At 47.3% G+C, this 22,929-nt stretch overlaps 1 protein-coding gene across 1 annotated transcript in view; it reads left to right on the plus strand.

Moving 5' to 3' along the window:
- The window catches only part of LOC110516878 (formin-2), a 133,336-nt gene that overhangs the window by 20,360 nt on the left and 90,047 nt on the right, over window positions 1–22,929 (plus strand). The window contains exons 3-7 of the mRNA XM_036990109.1: window positions 5,505–5,677; window positions 13,510–13,666; window positions 15,419–15,430; window positions 17,497–17,558; window positions 18,374–19,575. Coding sequence (XP_036846004.1) covers window positions 5,505–5,677; window positions 13,510–13,666; window positions 15,419–15,430; window positions 17,497–17,558; window positions 18,374–19,575 — 1,606 coding nt within the window. The remainder of the gene's footprint in view (window positions 1–5,504; window positions 5,678–13,509; window positions 13,667–15,418; window positions 15,431–17,496; window positions 17,559–18,373; window positions 19,576–22,929) is intronic.

A 22,929-nucleotide genomic window follows, 5' to 3' on the forward strand; every position in this document is an offset into this window, starting at 1 on the left:
GACCAGAGCCCTATTCCCTATATAGAACACTACTGTTGACCAGAGCCCTATTCCCTGTATAGAACACTACTGTTGACCAGAGCCCTATTCCCTATATAGAACACTACTGTTGACCAGAGCCCTATTCCCTATATAGAACACTACTGTTGACCAGAGCCCTATTCCCTATATAGAACACTACTGTTGACCAGAGCCATATTCCCTATATAGAACACTACTGTTGACCAGAGCCCTATTCCCTATATAGAACACTACTGTTGACCAGAGCCCTATATAGAACACTACTGTTGACCAGAGCCCTATATAGAACACTACTGTTGACCAGAGCCCTATATAGAACACTACTGTTGACCAGAGCCCTATATAGAACACTACTGTTGACTAGAGCCCTATATAGAACACTACTGTTGACCAGAGCCCTATATAGAACACTACTGTTGACCAGAGCCCTATATAGAACACTACTGTTGACCAGAGCCCTATATAGAACACTACTGTTGACCAGAGCCCTATATAGAACACTACTGTTGACCAGAGCCCTATATAGAACACTACTGTTGACCAGAGCCCTATATAGAACACTACTGTTGACCAGAGCCCTATATAGAACACTACTGTTGACCAGAGCCCTATATAGAACACTACTGTTGACCAGAGCCCTATATAGAACACTACTGTTGACCAGAGCCCTATATAGAACACTACTGTTGACCAGAGCCCTATATAGAACACTACTGTTGACCAGAGCCCTATATAGAACACTACTGTTGACCAGAGCCCTATATAGAACACTACTGTTGACCAGAGCCCTATATAGAACACTACTGTTGACCAGAGCCCTATATAGAACACTACTGTTGACCAGAGCCCTATATAGAACACTACTGTTGACCAGAGCCCTATATAGAACACTACTGTTGACCAGAGCCCTATATAGAACACTACTGTTGACCAGAGCCCTATATAGAACACTACTGTTGACCAGAGCCCTATATAGAACACTACTGTTGACCAGAGCCCTATATAGAACACTACTGTTGACCAGAGCCCTATATAGTGCACTACTGTTGACCAGAGCACTTCATAGTCAACAGTAGTGCACTGGAACCCTATGAGTCCTGGTCAAATGTAGTGCACTACATAGGGAACAGGGTGCCATTTCAGATGCAGCTTGGCTGTCATGACAACCAGTGGTGGCGTTTTTTAAAAGGCCATTCATTAGTTCTGTCCATATTAACTAACGGGCCAGCTGTAATATAATTAGCCCTGTTGGTTCAGCAGCTCTACTGGAGACACAGACAGGACTGATGACAGAGGAGAGGACATAACTAGAGCCTCGTCTATTCATTCACTTTGTGTGTTTGTGCTCGTGTTAAAATGCATGTCGATATCACAATGTGGCTGGTTGCCATTTTGGCTTTTGGGTTTTTGGTATATGGATGTTATCCTTCAGGGAATGTGCCTCTCTATATACAGTGTGTTCTTCCATTCCAGTCTCCTCCCACCATCCTAAAATCCTTTAGGCGGGATGGCTCTAGAACCTTTAGGCAGGATGGCTCTAGAACCTTTAGGCGGGATGGCTCTAGAACCTTTAGGCGGGATGGCTCTAGAACCTTTAGGCGGGATGGCTCTAGAACTTTTAGGCGGGATGGCTCTAGAACTTTTAGGCGGGATGGCTCTAGAACCTTTAGGCAGGATGGCTTTAGAACTTTTAGGCGGGATGGCTCTAGAACCTTTAAGCAGGATGGCCCTAGAACCTTTAGGCGGGATGGCTCTAGAACCTTTAGGCGGGATGGCTCTAGAACTTTTAGGCGGGATGGCTCTAGAACCTTTAGGCAGGATGGCTCTAGAACCTTTAGGCGGGATGGCTCTAGAACCTTTAGGCAGGATGGCTCTAGAACCTTTAGGTGGGATGGCTCTAGAACCTTTAGGTGGGATGGCTCTAGAACCTTTAGGCAGGATGGCTCTAGAACTTTTAGGCGGGATGGCTCTAGAACCTTTAGGCAGGATGGCTCTAGAACCTTTAGGTGGGATGGCTCTAGAACCTTTAGGCAGGATGGCTCTAGAACCTTTAGGTGGGATGGCTCTAGAACCTTTAGGTGGGATATGTAATACATTTTCTTCTCTATTCCTTACTTTTAGAATGTAGGGTTGCTGCTAGTCTTTTACAGGCTTCTATATAGACTATTCTGACGTCGCCACCCTGGCGGCAGACTGTTCTGGCTGGCGGCAGACTGTTCTGGCTGGCGGCAGACTGTTCTGGCTGGCGGCGCTTGTTATCAGCACTAAGGAAGTATCACCTTCAGACTTTATTCATTTAACACGCTGTCAAGTTGATGTGCCATGGGAGGAGGAAGGAAAAGAGATGTCCTCTCACTGTCAACTGTGTTTATTTTCAGCAAACTTAACGTGTAAATATTTGAATGAACATAAGATACAACAACTGAGACAAACTGGACAAATGTGACCCTGAACAAGGTGGGGGGGGGTCAAAAGTAACAGTAAGTATCTGGTGTGGCCACCAGCTGCATTAAGTACTGCAGTGCATCTCCTCCTCATGGACTGCACCAGATTTGCCAGTTCTTGTTGTGAGATGTTACCCCACTCTTTCACCAAGGCACCTGCAAGTTCCCAGACATTTCTGAGGGGGCCTGTCGTGTCTTTGCCTATGCCGGATTAAGTGATATGACATGCCGGTCTATAAAATCCTTTCTCTGTAGTTAATATTACCTCATTGAGCTAATTATGTAAATGTAATTAATATTACCTGATTGAGCTAATTATGTAAATGTAATTAATATCACCTGATTGAGCTAATTATGTAAATGTAATTAATATCACCTGATTGAGCTAATTATGTAAATGTAATTAACTAGAAAGTCGGGGCTCCACGAAATAATATTTATAGAGCTGTTATTTTCCTAATAAACTCTTAAAGACCTAGTCATATTTTATGTCAATAGCAGTCAATATTAATCGTCACCTTACGTCCGTCTCAACCAAGAATTTACAACTTTCAGATATCTTCACGAACCCTGGCTAACAAGTTGAATCAGCAATACAACATTGGGTTTAATTATTTATTTACTAAATACCTAACTAATCACACAGAATTACATATACACAGAATGAATCATACCTTGATTTCAAATGATGTCATAAAGGAAAACGTTCCTAGCGGGCGGAACAGATATGACAGCTGGTTACACAAAAGAAAAGGGTCTCGGTTTGAGTGAAAGAGCGGGAAGACTGGAAAAGGAAATACATATTTACTCTGAGCTGTGCTTCATTAGGTTGGTGGTAAATGGAAGGCCGTGTTGCCAAACCGAGTTCTTTGTCCTTTGAAGAATGTCTCTGGTGGTGAACGGGAAACATTGTAGTAATGTCATTGTGTGGTAGACGGGATACTCTGTCTGTTCTTTAGCCCACGGTAGCCCACGTTTTCAGCTGCTGTTGCTAACTCAACGGCTAGGAGGTATCTCTTCTGTAGTGAATAAGAGTTCAAAGTTTATACCATTCACAACCAAAGCTCACGCGGAGGTTGGCTTCGTCCTGTAGTTATTATCTGAACCATTCAGACATTGGATTGTCATCCTAATGTACCCGGAACAGCTGACATGTTAGTCCTTTTAACATATGGACCGTCGTCCTCACATCCTCGAAACAGGTTACATTTTCATCAAGGCTTTATATAGTGGCGGGAGAAGGGTGTGTTTTCATAGTTTACAGCCCATGTCTCTTCACAGGGGATGGCCACTTATTGAGCAGAGCCCTAACCTTATGAAAACCCAAATCTCTCATTTGGGAGCTAAAATTACATTTAATCTTTTCACCAATAATTTTATATTCAAACATTTAAATTGAATAACAATTCCATGTGAATTTGATAACTATGTGCAGACTTTACACTGTAGAGTTTGTCATCCTTTCATTGATGAGAATGTCTCAGATGACCACCGAACTGACATCGTATTCATTAAGTACCACCGCATATGTTCAACTGGTCGGATTACCAGAATATAGTTCATTTCCCCCCACCTTCTGATGTTCCCAGAATCTCTATGTTAACCAAGGGATTTTCAAATGTAACATCAGTAGGGTAGAGAGAGGGAAAAAGGGGGGAGAGGTATTTATGACTGTCATAAACCTACCCCCAGGCCAACGTCATGACATCCGGGCTCTTCGCTGGCCATGGCAGAACACTGACATTCCTGTCTTGTAGGAAATCATGCACAGAACGAGCAGTATAGCGGGTGGCATTGTCACGCTGGAGGGTCATGTCAAGATGAGCCTGCAGAAAGGGTACCATATGAGGGAGGAGGATGTCTTCCCTGTAACGCACAGTGTTGAGATTGCCTGCAATGACGACAAGCTCAGTCCGATGATGCTGTGACACACCACCCCAGACCATGACGGACCCTCCACACCTAAATCGATCCCGCTCCAGAGTACAGGCCTCGGTGTAACGCTCATTCCTTCAACGATAAACGCGAATCCGACCATCACACCTGGTGAGACAAAACCGCGACTCGTCAGTGAAGAGCACTTTGCCTGTCCTGTCTGGTCCAGCGATGGTGGGTTTGTGCCCATAGGCGATGCTGTTGCCGGTTATGTCTGGTGAGGACCTGCCTTACAACAGGCCTACAAGCCCTCAGTCCAGCCTCTCTCAGCCTATTGCGGACAGTCTGAGCACTGATGGAGGGATTGTGCGTTCTGGTGTAACTCGGGCAGTTTTTGTGACCCTGTACCTGTCCCGCAGGTGTGATGTTCAGATGTACCGATCCTGTGCAGGTGTTACACGTGGTTTGCCACTGCGATGACGGTCAGATGTCCGTCCTGTCTCCCTGTAGCGCTGTCTTACGTGTCTCACAGTACGGACATTGTAATTTATTGCCCTGGCCACATCTGCAGTCCTCATGCCTCCTTGTAGCTTGTCTAAGGCACGTTCACGCAGATGAGCAGGGACCCTGGGCATCTTTCTGTTGGTGTTTTACAAGTCAGTAGAAAGGCCTCTTTAGTGTCCTAAATATTCATAACTGTGACCTTAATTGCCTACCATCTGTAAGCTGTTGGTGTCTTAACGACCGTTCCACAGGTGCATGTTCATTTAATTGTTTATGGTTCATTGAACAAGCATGGCAAACAGTGTTCAAACCCTTTACAATAAAGATCTGTGAAGTTATTTGGATTTTTATGAACGATCTTTGAATGACAGGGTCCTGCAAAAGGGACGTGTTTTTAAAAAAAAAAAAAATATATATATATATATATATATATATATATATATAATATATATATATATATATAGCACACACGTATGTCTGGTTGACTCTCTCTAGGTCTACTGTAGTAATATTGATGTCTCTAACTCCAGGTCGTACTCTCCTAGAGAAGTTGTTAGACTGTAGTAATATTGACGTCTCTCTCTCTCTACCTCCAGGTCGTACTCTCCTAGAGAAGTTGTTAGACTAGTAATATTGATGTCTCTCTCTCTCTACCTCCAGGTCGTACTCTCCTAGAGAAGTTGTTCCTGCAACAGGAAGATGCCCAGCCAGAGGAAGCTGAGAAGCTGTGTTCTCGGATTCTGGCCATGGGTCTGTTGCTACCCTTCACTGACTGCTTCAGAGACACAATAGGAGGGTCCAACCCACAACTCGCTGCGCCATGCAAGTTCCACGTGAGTGTCATATCCTGTTCCTGGAGAGAGACCCTCCTGTAGGTTTTCACTCCAACCCTGTTCCTGGAGAGAGACCCTCTTGTAGGTTTTCACTACAACCCTGTTCCTGGAGAGAGACCCTCCTGTAGGTTTTCACTCCAACCCTGTTTCTGGAGAGAGACCCTCTTGTAGGTTTTCACTCCAACCCTGTTCCTGGAGAGAGACCCTCCTGTAGGTTTTCACTCCAACCCTGTTCCTGGAGAGAGACCCTCCTGTAGGTTTTCAATCCAACCCTGTTTCTGGAGAGAGACCCTCTTGTAGGTTTTCACTCCAACCCTGTTCCTGGAGAGAGACCCTCCTGTAGGTTTTCACTCCAACCCTGTTCCTGGAGAGAGACCCTCCTGTAGGTTTTCACTCCAACCCTGTTCCTGGAGAGAGACCCTCCTGTAGGTTTTCACTCCAACCCTGTTCCTGGAGAGAGACCCTCCTGTAGGTTTTCACTCCAACTGTAGTTACCCGATTCTACTTAATTATTAGGATCAAGTGTTCTAGATTAGGTCTGGAGCAGGACAGGTACCAGAGGTCAGGGCCCACTGTTACTTCCCGAGTGGCACAGCTGTCTAAGGCACTGCATCTGATACGTTCACTACAGTCTCTGGTTCGAGTCCAGGCTGTGTCCCATAGGGCGGTGCCCAATTGTCCCAGCATCGTCCAGGTTTTGCCGGGGCAGGCCGTCATTGTAAACACTGACTTGCCTCCTTAAATAAATAAAGTTCAGTCCCATTGTGTTATGATATGCAGTATGTTAGACAGTAAATATCCCATCTTGTTGATATGCAGTATGTTAGACAGTAAATATTCCCCTGGTTCAGTCCCATTGTGTTATGCAGTATGCTAGACAGTAAATATTCCCCTGGTTCAGTCCCATTGTGTTGATATGCAGTATGTTAGACAGTAAATATCCCATCTTGTTGATATGCAGTATGTTAGACAGTAAATATCCCATCTTGTTGATATGCAGTATGTTAGACAGTAAATATTCCCCTGGTTCAGTCTCTTAAAATTAGCATATTCCCATTTGGAGGGATCATGTTATCTGTGTTGTTGGAGGTGATTGGTTGGCATGTCTTTTGGCTGTGATGTGATGGTGTCTTCAAAGAGCTCTGACACGCGCACACACACACCATCTGCCCAGTGTGTCGTGGTTGGACTACATTTCCCAGCAGCCTTTTGTAACCCGAGTACCACCTTATCACAGCATCTCCATGCTGGGTATCTGCATCAGTCTGCAGCACACAGCAGTCTTCTGTTACCGTTACACTCAGGGGGTGAAAGTAATGCGGCCTGGTACGGCGTCTTGGTGAAATAAATAGTGGTGGGGCGCCGTACCTGTAAAACTTGAGCCCGTCACAATTAACACAACATGTTCAAAAATATACTATCGTCTGCTACACCGTTAACATTACTGCATGTCAGCCGCGGGACGAATGAGTGAATTGACTGGAAACCGGGTGGTTTACACTCCAAATGGCGTTGTGGTTTGAGGAGAACACTTACACATTGCCAAGGTGGAGATGAGTGAATTGACTGGAAACCGGGTGGTTTCACTCCAAATGGCGTTGTGGTTTGGGGAGCACACTTACACATTGTCAAGGCGGAGATGAGTGGCGGAGACCAAGGCGCGCACGGACAACAGTGGATGCATCAATTCAGGCTACACGTGTAGACCTAATGACTGACTGTCGCAGAACGGCAGTACAGTAGCCTACACGTAGACCTAATGACTGACTGTCTCAGAACGGCAGTACAGTAGCCTACACGTAGACCTAATGACTGACTGTCGCAGAACGGCAGTACAGTAGCCTACACGTAGACCTAATGACTGACTGTTGCAGAACGGCAGTACAGTAGCCTACACGTAGACCTAATGACTGACTGTCGCAGAACGGCAGTACAGTAGCCTACACGTAGACCTAATGACTGACTGTCGCAGAACGGCAGTACAGTAGCCTACACGTAGACCTAATGACTGACTGTCGCAGAACGGCAGTACAGTAGCCTACACGTAGTAGATGTTTTGTAAACCGCGGTCTCTTTCCAGTCTTTAAATTGCGGGTGCACAGTGCACTGTGGATGATGGAAGTGTTAGTTTGTGAGTGAAGGAATAAAGGCAGGTAGCCAAAAGGGACGCCTTTTTTGTTAAGTGATTGTTTGACAATCAGATGAAAACGTCATGACTGGTTGTGTTTCTACCACGTTAAAGGGATAGGCGGCTAGCCATAAGGCTAGGGGTAGGAAAAGCTTTCCCTGAAGAAAATGGATTTAAATCGCCAAAATTAAAGGCCCAGCCTAATTAGCTTGCTTCTGTCTGCGATAAATATATATATCTCACACACACACACACACAAATATATATAGATTAAATATATATCACACACACACAAATATGTATATATAAATTAAATATATATCACACACATACACACATATATATATATATATATATATATCATTTAAAATAGGCTACTACACCAGAAAGCACAACTTGGCCACAGAGGATCATTAGCTACGTTAAGCTGTTGATTGTTTTAAGCCTAGAGTAAGAAGGGCCTGCAATCTGGGCAGCAGAGCTGCAAATACCAAACATATTGTCGTTTTGGGCAGCAGCGCTGCAAATACCAAACATATTGTCGTTTTGGGCAGCAGCGCTGCAAATACCAAACACATTGTCGTTTTGCAACCCAGTCATGCGTATCGCAATATTTTAAAAATACATTCACGGAAAAACTGTTTGGAAAGCAAATTACTATTGCTGTAATGACTCATCTGTCTTTTAGGTATCACAATTCTTAACTTAATTGAGTAGCTTATCTTATTTTTTTGTAGCTTATCTTATTAGCACCAGTGAAGAAAATCGTGCATATTCACTGTCTTTATCGTTGGGTCAGTGACACTTTAGTTTGTTTTTGGACAATCATTTCCTCCTCTAGGTTGATTGGACATTTATAATGTATTTGTCTCCCCTTTTCGTAGGCCTTTTATATCGATCAGACTTCATTTTTATTGATTTGAGTCAGCAGAGTAGGCTACTCCGTACAAAATGCTGTGCGTTCCTTACCAGTAAGAAATTAAATCAAGTTTCATCGCTGATTACACTATGCTATCTGGATGTCGGTAAGTCGCTATGCCCTCTGGGTGTCGGCCGGCCGCTATGCCCTTTAGGTATGGTTCTGCTGAGTTCGAGTGCTCTGAGCTCTATACCACAACGCTAATGGCTGTGATGCTACCTGCAACAAGAGCCACCTTGTTGTTATGGTGACAATGCCACAGTGAAAGTCATAAATGCTTGAGGATGCGTAGTCAGTGTTCTTAGTGTCTCTCTGGAGGGACCAGCCTCCTGCCAAGCTGTTGGTACAGTGTGTCTCTCTGGAGGGACCAGTCTCCTGGCTAGCTGTTGGTACAGTGTGTCTCTCTGGAGGGACCAGTCTCCTGGCTAGCTGTTGGTACAGTGTGTCTCTCTGGAGGGACCAGTCTCCTGGCTAGCTGTTGGTACAGTGTGTCTCTCTGGAGGGACCAGTCTCCTGGCTAGCTGTTGGTACAGCGTGTCTCTCTGGAGGGACCAGCCTCCTGGCTAGCTGTGTGAACACTTTACTGCTGCATGTTGTAGAGAATGACAGCTCTTCTGCGCTCCCTCCCTGCCTGACTTATGTTCACCTTAGAGATATACAGATGGGACCGGTTTCAGATTGTAGCCTGATGCTATAATATGGCCATGGGAACACTAAGGCAAAGTGTAGCTGATTACAGACAGGAAAGGATGGGACAGGGCAGCTCTCAGGCTTTGACCTGTGAATATCTGATCGTTCTCTGCCCTCCCTCTCCCCTCTCCTCCCTGTGCAGCACAGAGCAGCAGTATAGAGAAGGAGAAAGCGTAGTCATAAAGCAACCTGATCTGACTGCAAGCCGTCCCATCAGCCTGTGCAAAAACCCGGTGACTTGCCTGAAGCTACTATGACAGCAGGGAGAAGAGACCAGTCCACTATATCAGGCTCTCTGAGTCTGGACTGGTCAGAGTTACCATGAGAACAGGAGGGGAGGGCAGTGACGCCCAATGTTTCTGGGGACTGCTGCAGTTTCACAGAGGATGCAGCATCTTAGGGAGTTTTCAGGATCGCAGACCGGTGACAGGAAAGAAGTGCCAGACCGGCAGTAACTCACTGAATTGTCAGAAGAGGAATAGAGAACAGCAGAGCAGAGGGAAAAAACACCACCGTTTACATCCCTGAGGAATAAAACACCACCGTTTACCACGAGGGATTTGTTGATTTTATTTTTCTAAAATGCAAACTCCACATTTTTCCCTCAGCGGTCTTGGCGATGATGGAATACCTACATGTTCCAAACAGGAAGTGCAGAGAGCTGAGTCCGGAGGCTATGCGCCATAAAATTCAATATTCTGTCCAGGAACTGACAGATTAAAGCAGACAAGGACATGGCGTATATGTCAGAGTCAGGCGTACAGACCGATGGGGGCTCTTCCTCCACCTCCCTGGCTCTAGGTAATGATGATGTGGGGGCCTCTGAGTGTGTGGTGCTGTCTCGGGTTCCTGAGCTAGTCCGAGAGCTACTAACCATCAATGGCCAGGGAAGAGGAGAGGAGAGGGAGAGGAGGCTGGACCTAGCATGGCTCAAACTCAAACAGACCGTCCGCAGGAAATGCAACCTGTTTGAGCACCTGCAGGTTAGCATGGGAGCAATATGCACAAGGCTGTGTCTCTGTCCAAAGTATGGTAGCACCCTATTCCCTATGGTAGTGCACTACTTTTGATCAGGGGACATTTGGGACAGGTCCTTTTGTTCTTCGATCTAACATGGTTGAGTACACACGGCATGTGATGTCACTTGCACTCAGCATCCAAGACGAGAGTTTTCCATCTGAAATGGGATTAGTCCATGTGATTGGTTGACTTATGATTGTAGAATGAATAATGGCACCCTATTCCCTTTATAGTGCACTATTTTGGACCAGGACCCATAGTGCACTAAATAGGGAATAGGGCCCATAGTGCACTAAATAGGGAATAGGGCCCATAGTGCACTAAATAGGGAATGTCCTTTATTGTCCCCTTATGCCATTATATATTTTCTGTAATAACGTAGTACATGGATTGATTTTAAGAAATGTGATTAATATAATATTTTCTATTCTGAGAAAAATTGAAACTTTTCAGGGTTTCCGTTAAAAATGGAAAATATTGCGCTGTACAACGTGGCGGTCGGGAGTAGGCTACAGTATAAGAGGATTGGAGGTTTCTACATTAATATCTAAGGGGCATAACATTTCCACACCCTAATTGTAGTGTAACCAATACTAATTTTGCCTATGCTAGGCCTATAGTATATCTAAACATATTTCTTTCAATGACTTGATTCACCACCAATAATTACATTTAGATGATTGGAGGACTCTAAATTAATATCTAAGGGGCATTTTCAGTTAGGGTCTGTGAGAATATCTAAGGGACTTTTATATAGTTCTAAATGCATTAATAATCACTTTGTTTAAAAAATAACTATATTGGAGATTTCATTTTCATTTAACCTCGAGTGAGCGAGGAAAAATGCAGTTCTTGAACATGAGGTGAGACATTCTCACTAATTTGTAAATAAAGCCAGTTTGTTATTTAGAATTATTCATTTCTGGAGAAACTTAACTTGATTATTTAGGAGACATCACTTGCTTATATTCAGTCAACACATATATCTTAAGAATAGAAGGCTATATATAACAATATTTGAGATTATTTCATTACAATCGCTCACCGTTATTTTTTTAAATCTGAATAAAGGCAAAAATAATTTTATAAAGGCCACAATATAGCCCTGCTAATAGCCATAATGACGCTGTACAACGTGCTCTGCTAATAGCCATAATGACGCTGTACAACGTGCCCTGCTAATAGCCATAATGACGCTGTACAACGTGTGTTTGAAGGAGTATTTTCCAGTAAGCAACAATTTGTTTGCCTTCGTTAGACAACTTTGTTCCAATATTTCTGTACTTCAGTGATATTTATTCCCATAGCAATTCATTATGGATCCATAACTAAATCAACATCTGCATTTTGAAAGATGATTTTTATAATTTTATTAACAAAAGCATAAAGATGCTGATGAGGAAATAGAGTACTATACAGTATATGCTTTCACATTTGGGTAATAAAGCATTTAAAGCATTTTGAAGAAAAGCCACCTGCATTTGTTTTATTAGGTGACTATGTAGTCTGACAAGTAAACACAGCCTACAATACATACTGAAGTAAACATGGGAAAGTCCCTAATTTCTTACATAAGGGAGAGCAGGCCATGTCCAGACTTTCTCAGTGACCTCAAGTACCTTCAATAATTGCTGTACTAGAGAATTCGGGCATGTGGGACACCGGGGTTCAATTCCCCGACGGGGAGAAAGGAGCAGACTGTCCTTGTAAATAAATGTGTTAACTGATTTCATGTGTTATTTCATAGTTTTGATGTCTTCACTATTATTCTACAATGTAGAAAATTGTACAAAAAAATAAAAAATCCTGGAATGAGTAGGTGTGTCCAAACTTTTGACTGGTACTCGCTTAATTAATTAATTGAATATTATGGTGTTTCTATTCCAAGAAAAACTAAAAACCCTCTGGGTTTGCGTTAGGATGGAGCGGAAAATATGGCGTTGTACAACGTAACGGTCGGTAGTACAGTACTGGGCTATTTAGCTAAAGAATCCCAATGTCGTGCTGGCAGGGCACGTGGGAGACTGGGGTTCAAGTCCCCGACAGGGAGGAAGGAGTAGACTGTCCTTGTAAATTAGAATTTGTTGACTTGCGTAGTAAAATAAGTTACGCTAAGAGCATGACATTTATACACCCTAATTTTCTAATTCTAGTCCAACCAATACCCAAACCGAGATTCCGTTCAAATAACAATCTCATTCATTTATCAAGACCAGTCCTCATGCTTGTCTCAGAGCAGCGTGAAACGGTGCAAAAATAGTTGTAGGCTTTTGCTTCTAACTTCAATATTCTCTTTAAATTACCTACACCACTTTTAACAGCACATGACTCAACACTAGTGAGACTCATGTCTCCTACATTATTAGTTACATTGTTTTAGTTTGAACCTGCAGACCGACACTAAGAACAGAACAGCGGGAATCTTTCCCTAGTCAGTGCCTTTTATTAGTGCAATGCCCCTTAAATATTTAGGAGATTTGTTACAAATCAGCAAGAAAAAGGCCATTCTTAAACATGGGGTGAGACGTTGTTACTAATTTATTAAAAAAGCCTGTTTGTTATTTAGAATTATTTATTTGTTTTTAGAGGGAGAAATGCATTGTCTTAGACCGTTGCGTCACTCAGGCGCTGTACAACGTGACCGGTCGGGAGTGGCCTACACTACTACTAATACTACTACAGTAAGATAAATAATCCTAACAAATAAAATAATAAAAACCTTTGTGTAACAACAGTTTTAGTAAGTAATACTGATAGTCGTGCACAATTATCAGTTTCAATTTCGGTTTATGTCGCCTGTTCATTGTCAGTTAGACACAGTAGGACCCAAAAGCACAATCAGTGCTCTAACTCCCCCTTGCGCTGGTCTGGAGCAATGAAGTGACGCAGGGTACCGTACTAAACCACAAATTACCTCTAAGTCCCACGGCGTAAGCTCACAACTTTTTAAAGGAGGAACCACTGTTCTACTGTCCCCTAACAGCATTATATCTCCTCTTTTGTCCTCTGTTGTCCCCTTATGCTATTTTATCTTATGTCCTCATGTATGCCATATTATCTCCCTCTCTCCCCCAGCAAGACCAGCTGTACACGTGGGCAGCGGTCAGCCAGCCCCCCCACTCCATGGAACACTTTGAGGGCCGGGCCCCCCTCCCTGGGCACCTGAAGACCCTGTGGCCCCCACCCAGACCTGTGGGAGACGATAGACCAGGCCTCATGTACACCGAGGAGGGTAGGGGCCCTCACCACATCCATATAGATACTATTATACTGTAGAGACTAGATCTCAAACAGCTAACTACTGTAACAGACCAGGTCTCATTACACATTGTTATACGTTCTACCAAGGTGGGAAGGTGCCCTCATCAAAACAGTTACTAACTTCAGACTGTTGTACTTGTTTTCTCCTTTAACTCTTACTAGCGCTGATTTTGCAGATGGAGTCTAGAAACGTTAACTTCCTTAGTCAGGGTGGAGAGCTTGTAGCCTCGTTCCTTAGCCAGGGTGGAGAGCTCGTTCCTTAGCCAGGGTGGGGAGCTCGTTCCTTAGTCAGGGTGGAGAGCTCGTAGCCTCGTTCCTTAGCCAGGGTGGGGAGCTCGTAGCCTCGTCCCTTAGCCAGGGTGGGGAGCCCGTAGCCTCGTTCCTTAGTCAGGGTGGAGAGCTTGTAGCCTCGTTCCTTAGCCAGGTTGGAGAGCTCGTTCCTTAGCCAGGGTGGGGAGCTCGTCCCTTAGCCAGGGTGGAGAACTCGTAGCCTCGTCCCTTAGCCAGGGTGGGGAGCTCGTAGCCTCGTCCCTTAGCCAGGGTGGGGAGCTCGTAGCCTCGTCCCTTAGCCAGGGTGGGGAGCTCGTAGCCTCGTCCCTTAGCCAGGGTGGGGAGCTCGTAGCCTCGTCCCTTAGCCAGGGTGGGGAGCTCGTAGCCTCGTCCCTTAGCCAGGGTGGGGAGCTCGTTGCCTCGTCCCTTAGCCAGGGTGGGGAGCTCGTAGCTTCGTCCCTTAGCCAGGGTGGGGAGCTCGTAGCCTCGTCCCTTAGCCAGGGTGGGGAGCTCGTAGCCTCGTCCCTTAGCCAGGGTGGGGAGCTCGTAGCCTCGTCCCTTAGCCAGGGTGGGGAGCTCGTAGCCTCGTCCCTTAGCCAGGGTGGAGAGCTCGTAGCCTCGTCCCTTAGCCAGGGTGGGGAGCCCGTAGCCTCGTCCCTTAGCCAGGGTGGAGAGCTCGTAGCCTCGTCCCTTAGCCAGGGTGGAGAGCTCGTAGCCTCGTCCCTTAGCCAGGGTGGAGAGCTCGTAGCCTCGTCCCTTAGCCAGGGTGGAGAGCTCGTAGCCTCGTCCCTTAGCCAGGGTGGAGAACTCGTAGCCTCGTCCCTTAGCCAGGGTGGGGAGCTCGTAGCCTCGTCCCTTAGCCAGGGTGGGGAGCTCGTAGCCTCGTCCCTTAGCCAGGGTGGGGAGCTCGTAGCCTCGTCCCTTAGCCAGGGTGGGGAGCTCGTAGCCTCGTCCCTTAGCCAGGGTGGGGAGCTCGTAGCCTCGTCCCTTAGCCAGGGTGGGGAGCTCGTAGCCTCGTCCCTTAGCCAGGGTGGGGAGCTCGTAGCCTCGTCCCTTAGCCAGGGTGGGGAGCTCGTAGCCTCGTCCCTTAGCCAGGGTGGGGAGCCCGTAGCCTCGTCCCTTAGCCAGGGTGGGGAGCCCGTAGCCTCGTCCCTTAGCCAGGGTGGGGAGCTCGTAGCTTCGTCCCTTAGCCAGGGTGGGGAGCTCGTAGCCTCGTCCCTTAGCCAGGGTGGGGAGCTCGTAGCCTCGTCCCTTAGCCAGGGTGGAGAGCTCGTAGCCTCGGCTTTTGTTCTGTTAGAGTTGAGCTTCCTGTTTTATACCAGTGGTTTTAAGAGGACGTTGCGTCTCTGTGCCTTGATACATATGACCGGCGGGAATTTAACCCAACAGTGTAGATTTAAGGAAAGACTTGTTTCTAATCTGGATCTCTTCTTTCCTGCTCTGATACCTTTAGAGGGCGATGAAGGTAAGTTACATTGTGAATGTGTTTCTGCATGGTCATTTAACTCTTTCTTTTTGGACTTGCTCGTCATCTGTCTGTAGTCCCACATGCTATTGAAAGGGCCAAGGTTGCATAGCAACAATGAGTCAGTGCTTAGGCAGGCAAAAATTGATTGATATTCTGAGCACAGCTTTCCCCTCCCTTTCTCCCGACAAACATCCTGTACTCTTTCCCCCCGACAAACATCCCGTACTCTTTCCCCCCGACAAACATCCCGTACTCTTTCCCCCCGACAAACATCCCGTACTCTTTCCCCCCGACAAACATCCCGTACTCTTTCCCCCCGACAAACATCCCGTACTCTTTCCCCCCGACAAACATCCCGTACTCTTTCCCCCCGACAAACATCCTGTACTCTTTCCCCCCGACAAACATCCTGTACTCTTTCCCCCCGACAAACATCCTGTACTCTTTCCCCCCGACAATCATCCTGTACTCTTTCCCCCCGACAAACATCCTGTACTCTTTCCCCCCGACAAACATCCCGTACTCTTTCCCCCCGACAAACATCCCGTACTCTTTCCCCCCGACAAACATCCCGTACTCTTTCCCCCCGACAAACATCCCGTACTCTTTCCCCCCGACAAACATCCCGTACTCTTTCCCCCCGACAAACATCCCGTACTCTTTCCCCCCGACAAACATCCCGTACTCTTTCCCCCCGACAAACATCCCGTACTCTTTCCCCCCGACAAACATCCCGTACTCTTTCCCCCCGGCAAACATCCCGTACTCTTTCCCCTCGGCAAACATCCCGTACTCTTTCCCCTCGGCAAACATCCCGTACTCTTTCCCCCCGACAAACATCCCGTACTCTTTCCCCCCGACAAACACCCCCCCCCCCCCCACAAACATCCCGTACTCTTTCCCCTCGACAAACATCCCCCCCCCCGACAAACATCCCGTACTCTTTCCCCCCGACAAACATCCCCCCCCGACAAACATCCCGTACTCTTTCCCCCCGACAAACATCCCGTACTCTTTCCCCCCGACAAACATCCCGTACTCTTTCCCCCCGACAAACATCCCGTACTCTTTCCCCCCGACCAACATCCCGTACTCTTTCCCCCCGACAGACATCCCCCCCCCCCCCCGACAAACATCCCGTACTCTTTCCCCTCGGCAAACATCCCCCCCCCTGACAAACACCCCCCCCCCGACAAACATCCCGTACTCTTTCCCCCCGACAAACATCCCCCCCCCCGACAAACATCCCGTACTCTTTCCCCCCGACAAACATCCCGTACTCTTTCCCCCCGACAAACATCCCGTACTCTTTCCCCCCGACAAACATCCCCCCCCACCCAACAAACATCCCGTACTCTTTCCCCCCGACAAACATCCTGTACTCTTTCCCCTCGGCAAACTACGCCCCCCCGACAAACACCCCCCCCGACAAACATCCCCCCCCCCCGACAAACATCCCCCCCCCCCGACAAACATCCCGTACTCTTTCCCCTCGGCAAACATCCCCCCCCCCCGACAAACATCCCCCCCCCGACAAACATCCCCCCCCCGACAAACACCCCCCCCCCCGACACACATCCTGTGTGTCCTTGCTGCTGAGTCTAACACCTAAAAGAAAACAGGCTGCTAGATGTAATGTTGCTTTTCCCCTAACTATTGGTTTGATGTGACATTAGGCTTTAAACAACTTTTGATGTTCACATTAAATGTACATTTTCATTTCATTCTAAGAAACACAATGCATGATGGTACGGATTGTGAATTGAAGTAATCATTGTATCACATATCATCCAGTAGCATGTTGTCTGGTCTAGTTGACTGCATGGTTGTATTCTGGTAGTGATTAATACCAGTAGAAAGTGGTCTGGTCTAGTTGACTGCATGGTTGTATTCTGGTAGTGATTAATACCAGTAGAAAGTGGTCTGGTCTAGTTGACTGCATGGTTGTATTCTGGTAGTGATTAATACCAGTAGAAAGTGGTCTGGTCTAGTTGACCGTGCATGGTTGTGGTTGTATTCTGGTTGTGATAATATAGAAGTATCCCGTCTCTCTCTTCCTACAGAACACCAGGCAGCCATCTTGGGGCTGAAGAGACATCAGAGGGAAGAAGTCGGCCAACTTCAGGTCAGTCACCCTATTCTCCCTAGTCTCCCTATCCCTAGTCTCCCTAGTCAGTAGGGAATCATCCAACCCTACCTGAGAGGTTATCTATAGGACTGTACAGTCTTTCCCTTTGGAGAGAATAGCATCATGAATAGCCCTGGCCTCCTTCACCTGATTAACCACAAGGGGGCAGCATCCACTAAGAGTTGTACTAGTTTAGTGGAATACTCTTCGTAGCAGTTCTAAGTGAGGGTCTTGGTGTGTGTGGACCAGTACCTGGAAGACTCTGACCTCTCCCTTGTTTATCTCTTATCTGTGTCTCCTAGAGATGCTCCTTGTTGAAGTATTGTCCTTCTGAAAACCGCCATCTTGTCCCATATGAAGCCATTGAGCTCCTCTACAAGAAGCCCTGCCTCTAACAAGAATACGTTGAATATAACATTGTTCTCCTTCTGGTTATAAAACAGTTAACATATTGCTTTAAAGGTTTATATGAACACTGTTTTCCTCTCGCTCTCTGGCCCCCCCCTCTCTCGCTCTCTGCCCCCCCCCCTCTCTCGCTCTCTGCCGCCCCTCTCTCGCTCTCTGCCGCCCCTCTCGCTCTCTGGCACCCCCCTCTCTCGCTCTCTGGCCCCCCCCTCTCTCGCTCTCTGGCCCCCCCTCTCTCGCTCTCTGGCCCCCCCTCTCTCGCTCTCTGGCCCCCCCTCTCTCGCTCTCTGGCCCCCCCTCTCTCGCTCTCTGGCCCCCCCTCTCTCGCTCTCTGGCCCCCCCTCTCTCGCTCTCTGCCCCCCCCCCCCCCCCTCTCGCTCTCTGGCCCCCCCTCTCTCGCTCTCCAGGAGGAGTCAGTGCTGAAAACAGTGAAGCTGAAAGAGGAGCACGTCAATGTGATCCAGCAGTTAGAACAGACCATTGAGGACCTGCGGACTAAGATAGCTGAGCTGGAGGAACAGCACCCCCTGCTGGACAGAGATATTATTAGTATGGAGCCGGAGGCTGGTGTGGAGGGGGATCTGTACCGGGAGGTCTGTCATGTAGACCTACAGACTGAGGAGAGGATAGTGAAGGAGGTCTGTCATGTAGACCTACAGACTGAAGAGAGGATGGTGAAGGAGGTCTGTCATGTAGACCAGCAGACTGACTGTCTCCTGAGTTGTCTGGAGGCCAAGTCTGTCCAGACGTCGCCTATGGAGGAAAGCTATAAGTTTAAAGTGCCTTTACCGGACCAGATGCCACCCTTGTTTGTGAACGAGGCTGGAGGAGAGTCCTCTTTGTCTTCCTCCTGTTCCCTGAAACTCCCCCCAGAACTGGCCCTGTCCCTACCCATACCCTTCTCCCCCAAGGTTGCACCAGCATTTGTCTGTACGTGCCAACAGCAGCAGAGTGGCATTAAACCCCCCCCACCACCTCCTTTACCTGGTCACTCCATGGCTCCTCCTCCACCACCACCTCTACCAGGGGGTGCAATGCCCCCACCACCTCCTCCACCTCCTCTACCAGGGGGTGCAATGCCTCCACCACCTCCTCCACCTCCTCTACCAGGGGGTGCAATGCCTCCACCACCACCTCCACCTCCTCTACCAGGGGGTGCAATGCCTCCACCACCTCCTCCACCTCCTCTACCAGGGAGTGCAATGCCCCCACCACCTCCTCCACCTCCTCTACCAGGGGGTGCAATGCCCCCACCACCTCCTCCACCTCCTCTACCAGGGGGTGCAATGCCCCCACCACCCCCTCCTCTCCCTGGCATGGGGATGGCACCTCCACCCCCTCCCTTACCTGGGATGATAGGGATGGGCCCTCCCCCACCCCCTCCACCATTACCTGGGATGGGTGGACCTCCTCCTCCTCCTCCTCCTCCTGGCTGTGGCCCTCCTCCACCATGTGCCCTGGGCTCCCTGGTCCCTCCGATGCCCATGGGACTGTATGCTCTAGGCATGGCCCAGGAGAAACCTCCCCGGAAAGGAGTGGTGGAGCCCCCCAGACCCATGAAACCTCTCTACTGGACCAGGATACAGCTCAACTCAGCTCAACACAAAAAGTAATCAATCAATCAATCAATCAAATGTATTTAACAAGACGTTTGTTTTATTTCAGCAGTTGTTTCTAAAGCTTTATGCTAAAAAGTTATCATATAACTATGCTAGTTACATAAACATCTGGACCTGTATTCACTAAGACTTTAGAGTAGGAGTGGTGATCTAGGATCAGGTCATAAAGAGTCTCAGTAGGAGTGGTGATCTAGGATCAGGTCATAGTCTCAGTAGGAGTGGTGATCTAGGATCAGGTCATAGTCTCAGTAGGAGTGGTGATCTAGGATCAGGTCATAGTCTCAGTAGGAGTGGTGATCTAGGATCAGGTCATAGTCTCAGTAGGAGTGGTGATCTAGGATCAGGTCATAAAGAGTCTCAGGAGTGGTGATCTAGGATCAGGTCATAGTCTCAGTAGGAGTGGTGATCTAGGATCAGGTCATAGTCTCAGTAGGAGTGGTGATCTAGGATCAGGTCATAGTCTCAGTAGGAGTGGTGATCTAGGATCAGGTCATAAAGAGTCTCAGTAGGAGTGGTGATCTAGGATCAGATCATAAATAGTCTCAGTAGGAGTGGTGATCTAGGATCAGATCATAAATAGTCTCAGTAGGAGTGGTGATCTAGGATCAGGTCATAGTCTCAGTAGGAGTGGTGATCTAGGATCAGGTCATAAAGAGTCTCAGTAGGAGTGGTGATCTAGGATCAGGTCATAGTCTCAGTAGGAGTGGTGATCTAGGATCAGGTCATAAAGAGTCTCAGTAGGAGTGGTGATCTAGGATCAGGTCATAGTCTCAGGAGTGGTGATCTAGGATCAGGTCATAAAGAGTCTCAGTAGGAGTGGTGATCTAGGATCAGGTCATAAAGAGTCTCAGTAGGAGTGGTGATCTAGGATCAGGTCATAGTCTCAGGAGTGGTGATCTAGGATCAGGTCATAGTCTCAGGAGTGGTGATCTAGGATCAGGTCATAGTCTCAGTAGGAGTGGTGATCTAGGATCAGGTCATAGTCTCAGTAGGAGTGGTGATCTAGGATCAGGTCATAAAGAGTCTCAGTAGGAGTGGTGATCTAGGATCAGGTCATAAAGAGTCTCAGTAGGAGTGGTGATCTAGGATCAGATCATAAATAGTCTCAGTAGGAGTGGTGATCTAGGATCAGGTCATAAAGAGTCTTAGTTCCACTTCATTATGATTAAAGATGGAAAACTGATCCTAGATCTGCAGTCTTATTCTGAGAAGCTTTGTGGGCCTTGCTGTATTGTTCCAGACCATGTCCCCGACTAAAGAGGATCCTGTTCAGCGTTTATGATAGTGTGGACAAGGCTGTTTCTGAAAATGCAGGAGGGTCGGAGTACGAGTCCAAATCAAAGTATGTGAAACGGAGGACATTTCTCAGATGCATACGCCATTTTGTACATATTTTTAAAGCATCCCCTGCCGCCCCAGCATGCTACTGGGGCGGCAGGGTAGCCTAGTGGTTAGAGCATTGGACTAGTAACCGGAAGGTTGCAAGTTCAAATCCCTGAGCTGACTGAACAACAGATTTTTAACCCACTGTTCCTAGGCCGTCATTGAAAATAAGAATTTGTTCTTAACTGACTTGCCTAGTTAAATAAAGGTAAAATAAATAAAATAAAGCATCAAGTTTCAACAAAGTATGCACAGAAAAATGACGAGTACACTATGCAACGTTTCTTGAAATCAGATGGCGGACATTATTTGAGCTAAAGCGCGAGAAAGTAATCGGCAACTTCGAAATGAAATGTTGCCTGTTCATGTTGATGGGGATAACTGGCTAGCTGCTACTGTTGATGGGGCTAACTGGCCAGATACCCACAAATAATTTACCTTTACATTTAGGGGGAGTGCTGCTCGGCGTGAGGTAATACAGTAGGGGGAGTGCTGCTCAGTGTGAGGCAATACAGAGGGAGTGCTGCTCAGGCAATATTTTAATCTTGATATGTTACATCCATACTATGTTAATTTTGGCACATTTACCTGCCTACAATACATAAATGTGCATAGATAGCAAGCCCATAGTAAGTCAAAAGGGCTAACTGGCTAACTACTACTGTTATTAGGGCTAACTGGCTAGCTGCTACTGTTGATAGGGCTAACTGGCTAGCTACTACTGTTATTAGGGCTAACTGGCTAGCTGCTACTGTTGATGGGGCTAACTGGCTAGCTTCTACTGTTGATGGGGATAACTGGCTAGCTGCTACTGTTGATGGGGCTAGCTGCTACTGTTGATGGGGATAGCTGCTACTGTTGATGGGGCTAACTGGCTAGCTGCTACTGTTGATGGGGATAGCTGCTACTGTTGATGGGGCTAGCTGCTACTGTTGATGGGGATAGCTGCTACTGTTGATGGGGATAGCTGCTACTGTTGATGGGGATAGCTGCTACTGTTGATGGGGCTAGCTGCTACTGTTGATGGGGCTAGCTGCTACTGTTGATGGGGATAGCTGCTACTGTTGATGGGGATAGCTGCTACTGTTGATGGGGATAGCTGCTACTGTTGATGGGGCTAGCTGCAACTGTTGATGGGGATAGCTGCTACTGTTGATGGGGATAGCTGCTACTGTTGATGGGGCTAGCTGCTACTGTTGATGGGGCTAGCTGCTACTGTTGATGGGGATAGCTGCTACTGTTGATGGGGATAGCTGCTACTGTTGATGGGGCTAGCTGCTACTGTTGATGGGGCTAGCTGCTACTGTTGATGGGGATAGCTGCTACTGTTGATGGGGATAGCTGCTACTGTTGATGGGGATAGCTGCTACTGTTGATGGGGATAGCTGCTACTGTTGATGGGGATAGCTGCTACTGTTGATGGGGATAGCTGCTACTGTTGATGGGGATAGCTGCTACTGTTGATGGGGATAGCTGCTACTGTTGATGGGGATAGCTGCTACTGTTGATGGGGATAGCTGCTACTGTTGATGGGGATAGCTGCTACTGTTGATGGGGATAGCTGCTACTGTTGATGGGGATAGCTGCTACTGTTAGCCAGCCAGATACCCACAAATAATTTACATCTACCTTGCATAACATTTAGGGGGAGTGCTGCTCGGCGTGAGGTAATACAGTAGGGGGAGTGCTGCTCGGCGTGAGGTAATACAGTAGGGGGAGTGCTGCTCAGCGTGAGGAAATACAGTAGAGGGAGTGCTGCTCAGCGTGAGGTAATACAGTAGGGGGAGTGCTGAGGTAATACAGTAGGGGGAGTGCTGAGGTAATACAGTAGGGGGAGTGCTGAGGTAATACAGTAGGGGGAGTGCTGAGGTAATACAGTAGGGGGAGTGCTGAGGTAATACAGTAGGGGGAGTGCTGAGGTAATACAGTAGGGGGAGTGCTGAGGTAATACAGTAGGGGGA

Source organism: Oncorhynchus mykiss, chromosome 1 (assembly GCF_013265735.2).
Source record: "Oncorhynchus mykiss isolate Arlee chromosome 1, USDA_OmykA_1.1, whole genome shotgun sequence".
Lineage (NCBI taxonomy): Eukaryota > Metazoa > Chordata > Actinopteri > Salmoniformes > Salmonidae > Oncorhynchus > Oncorhynchus mykiss.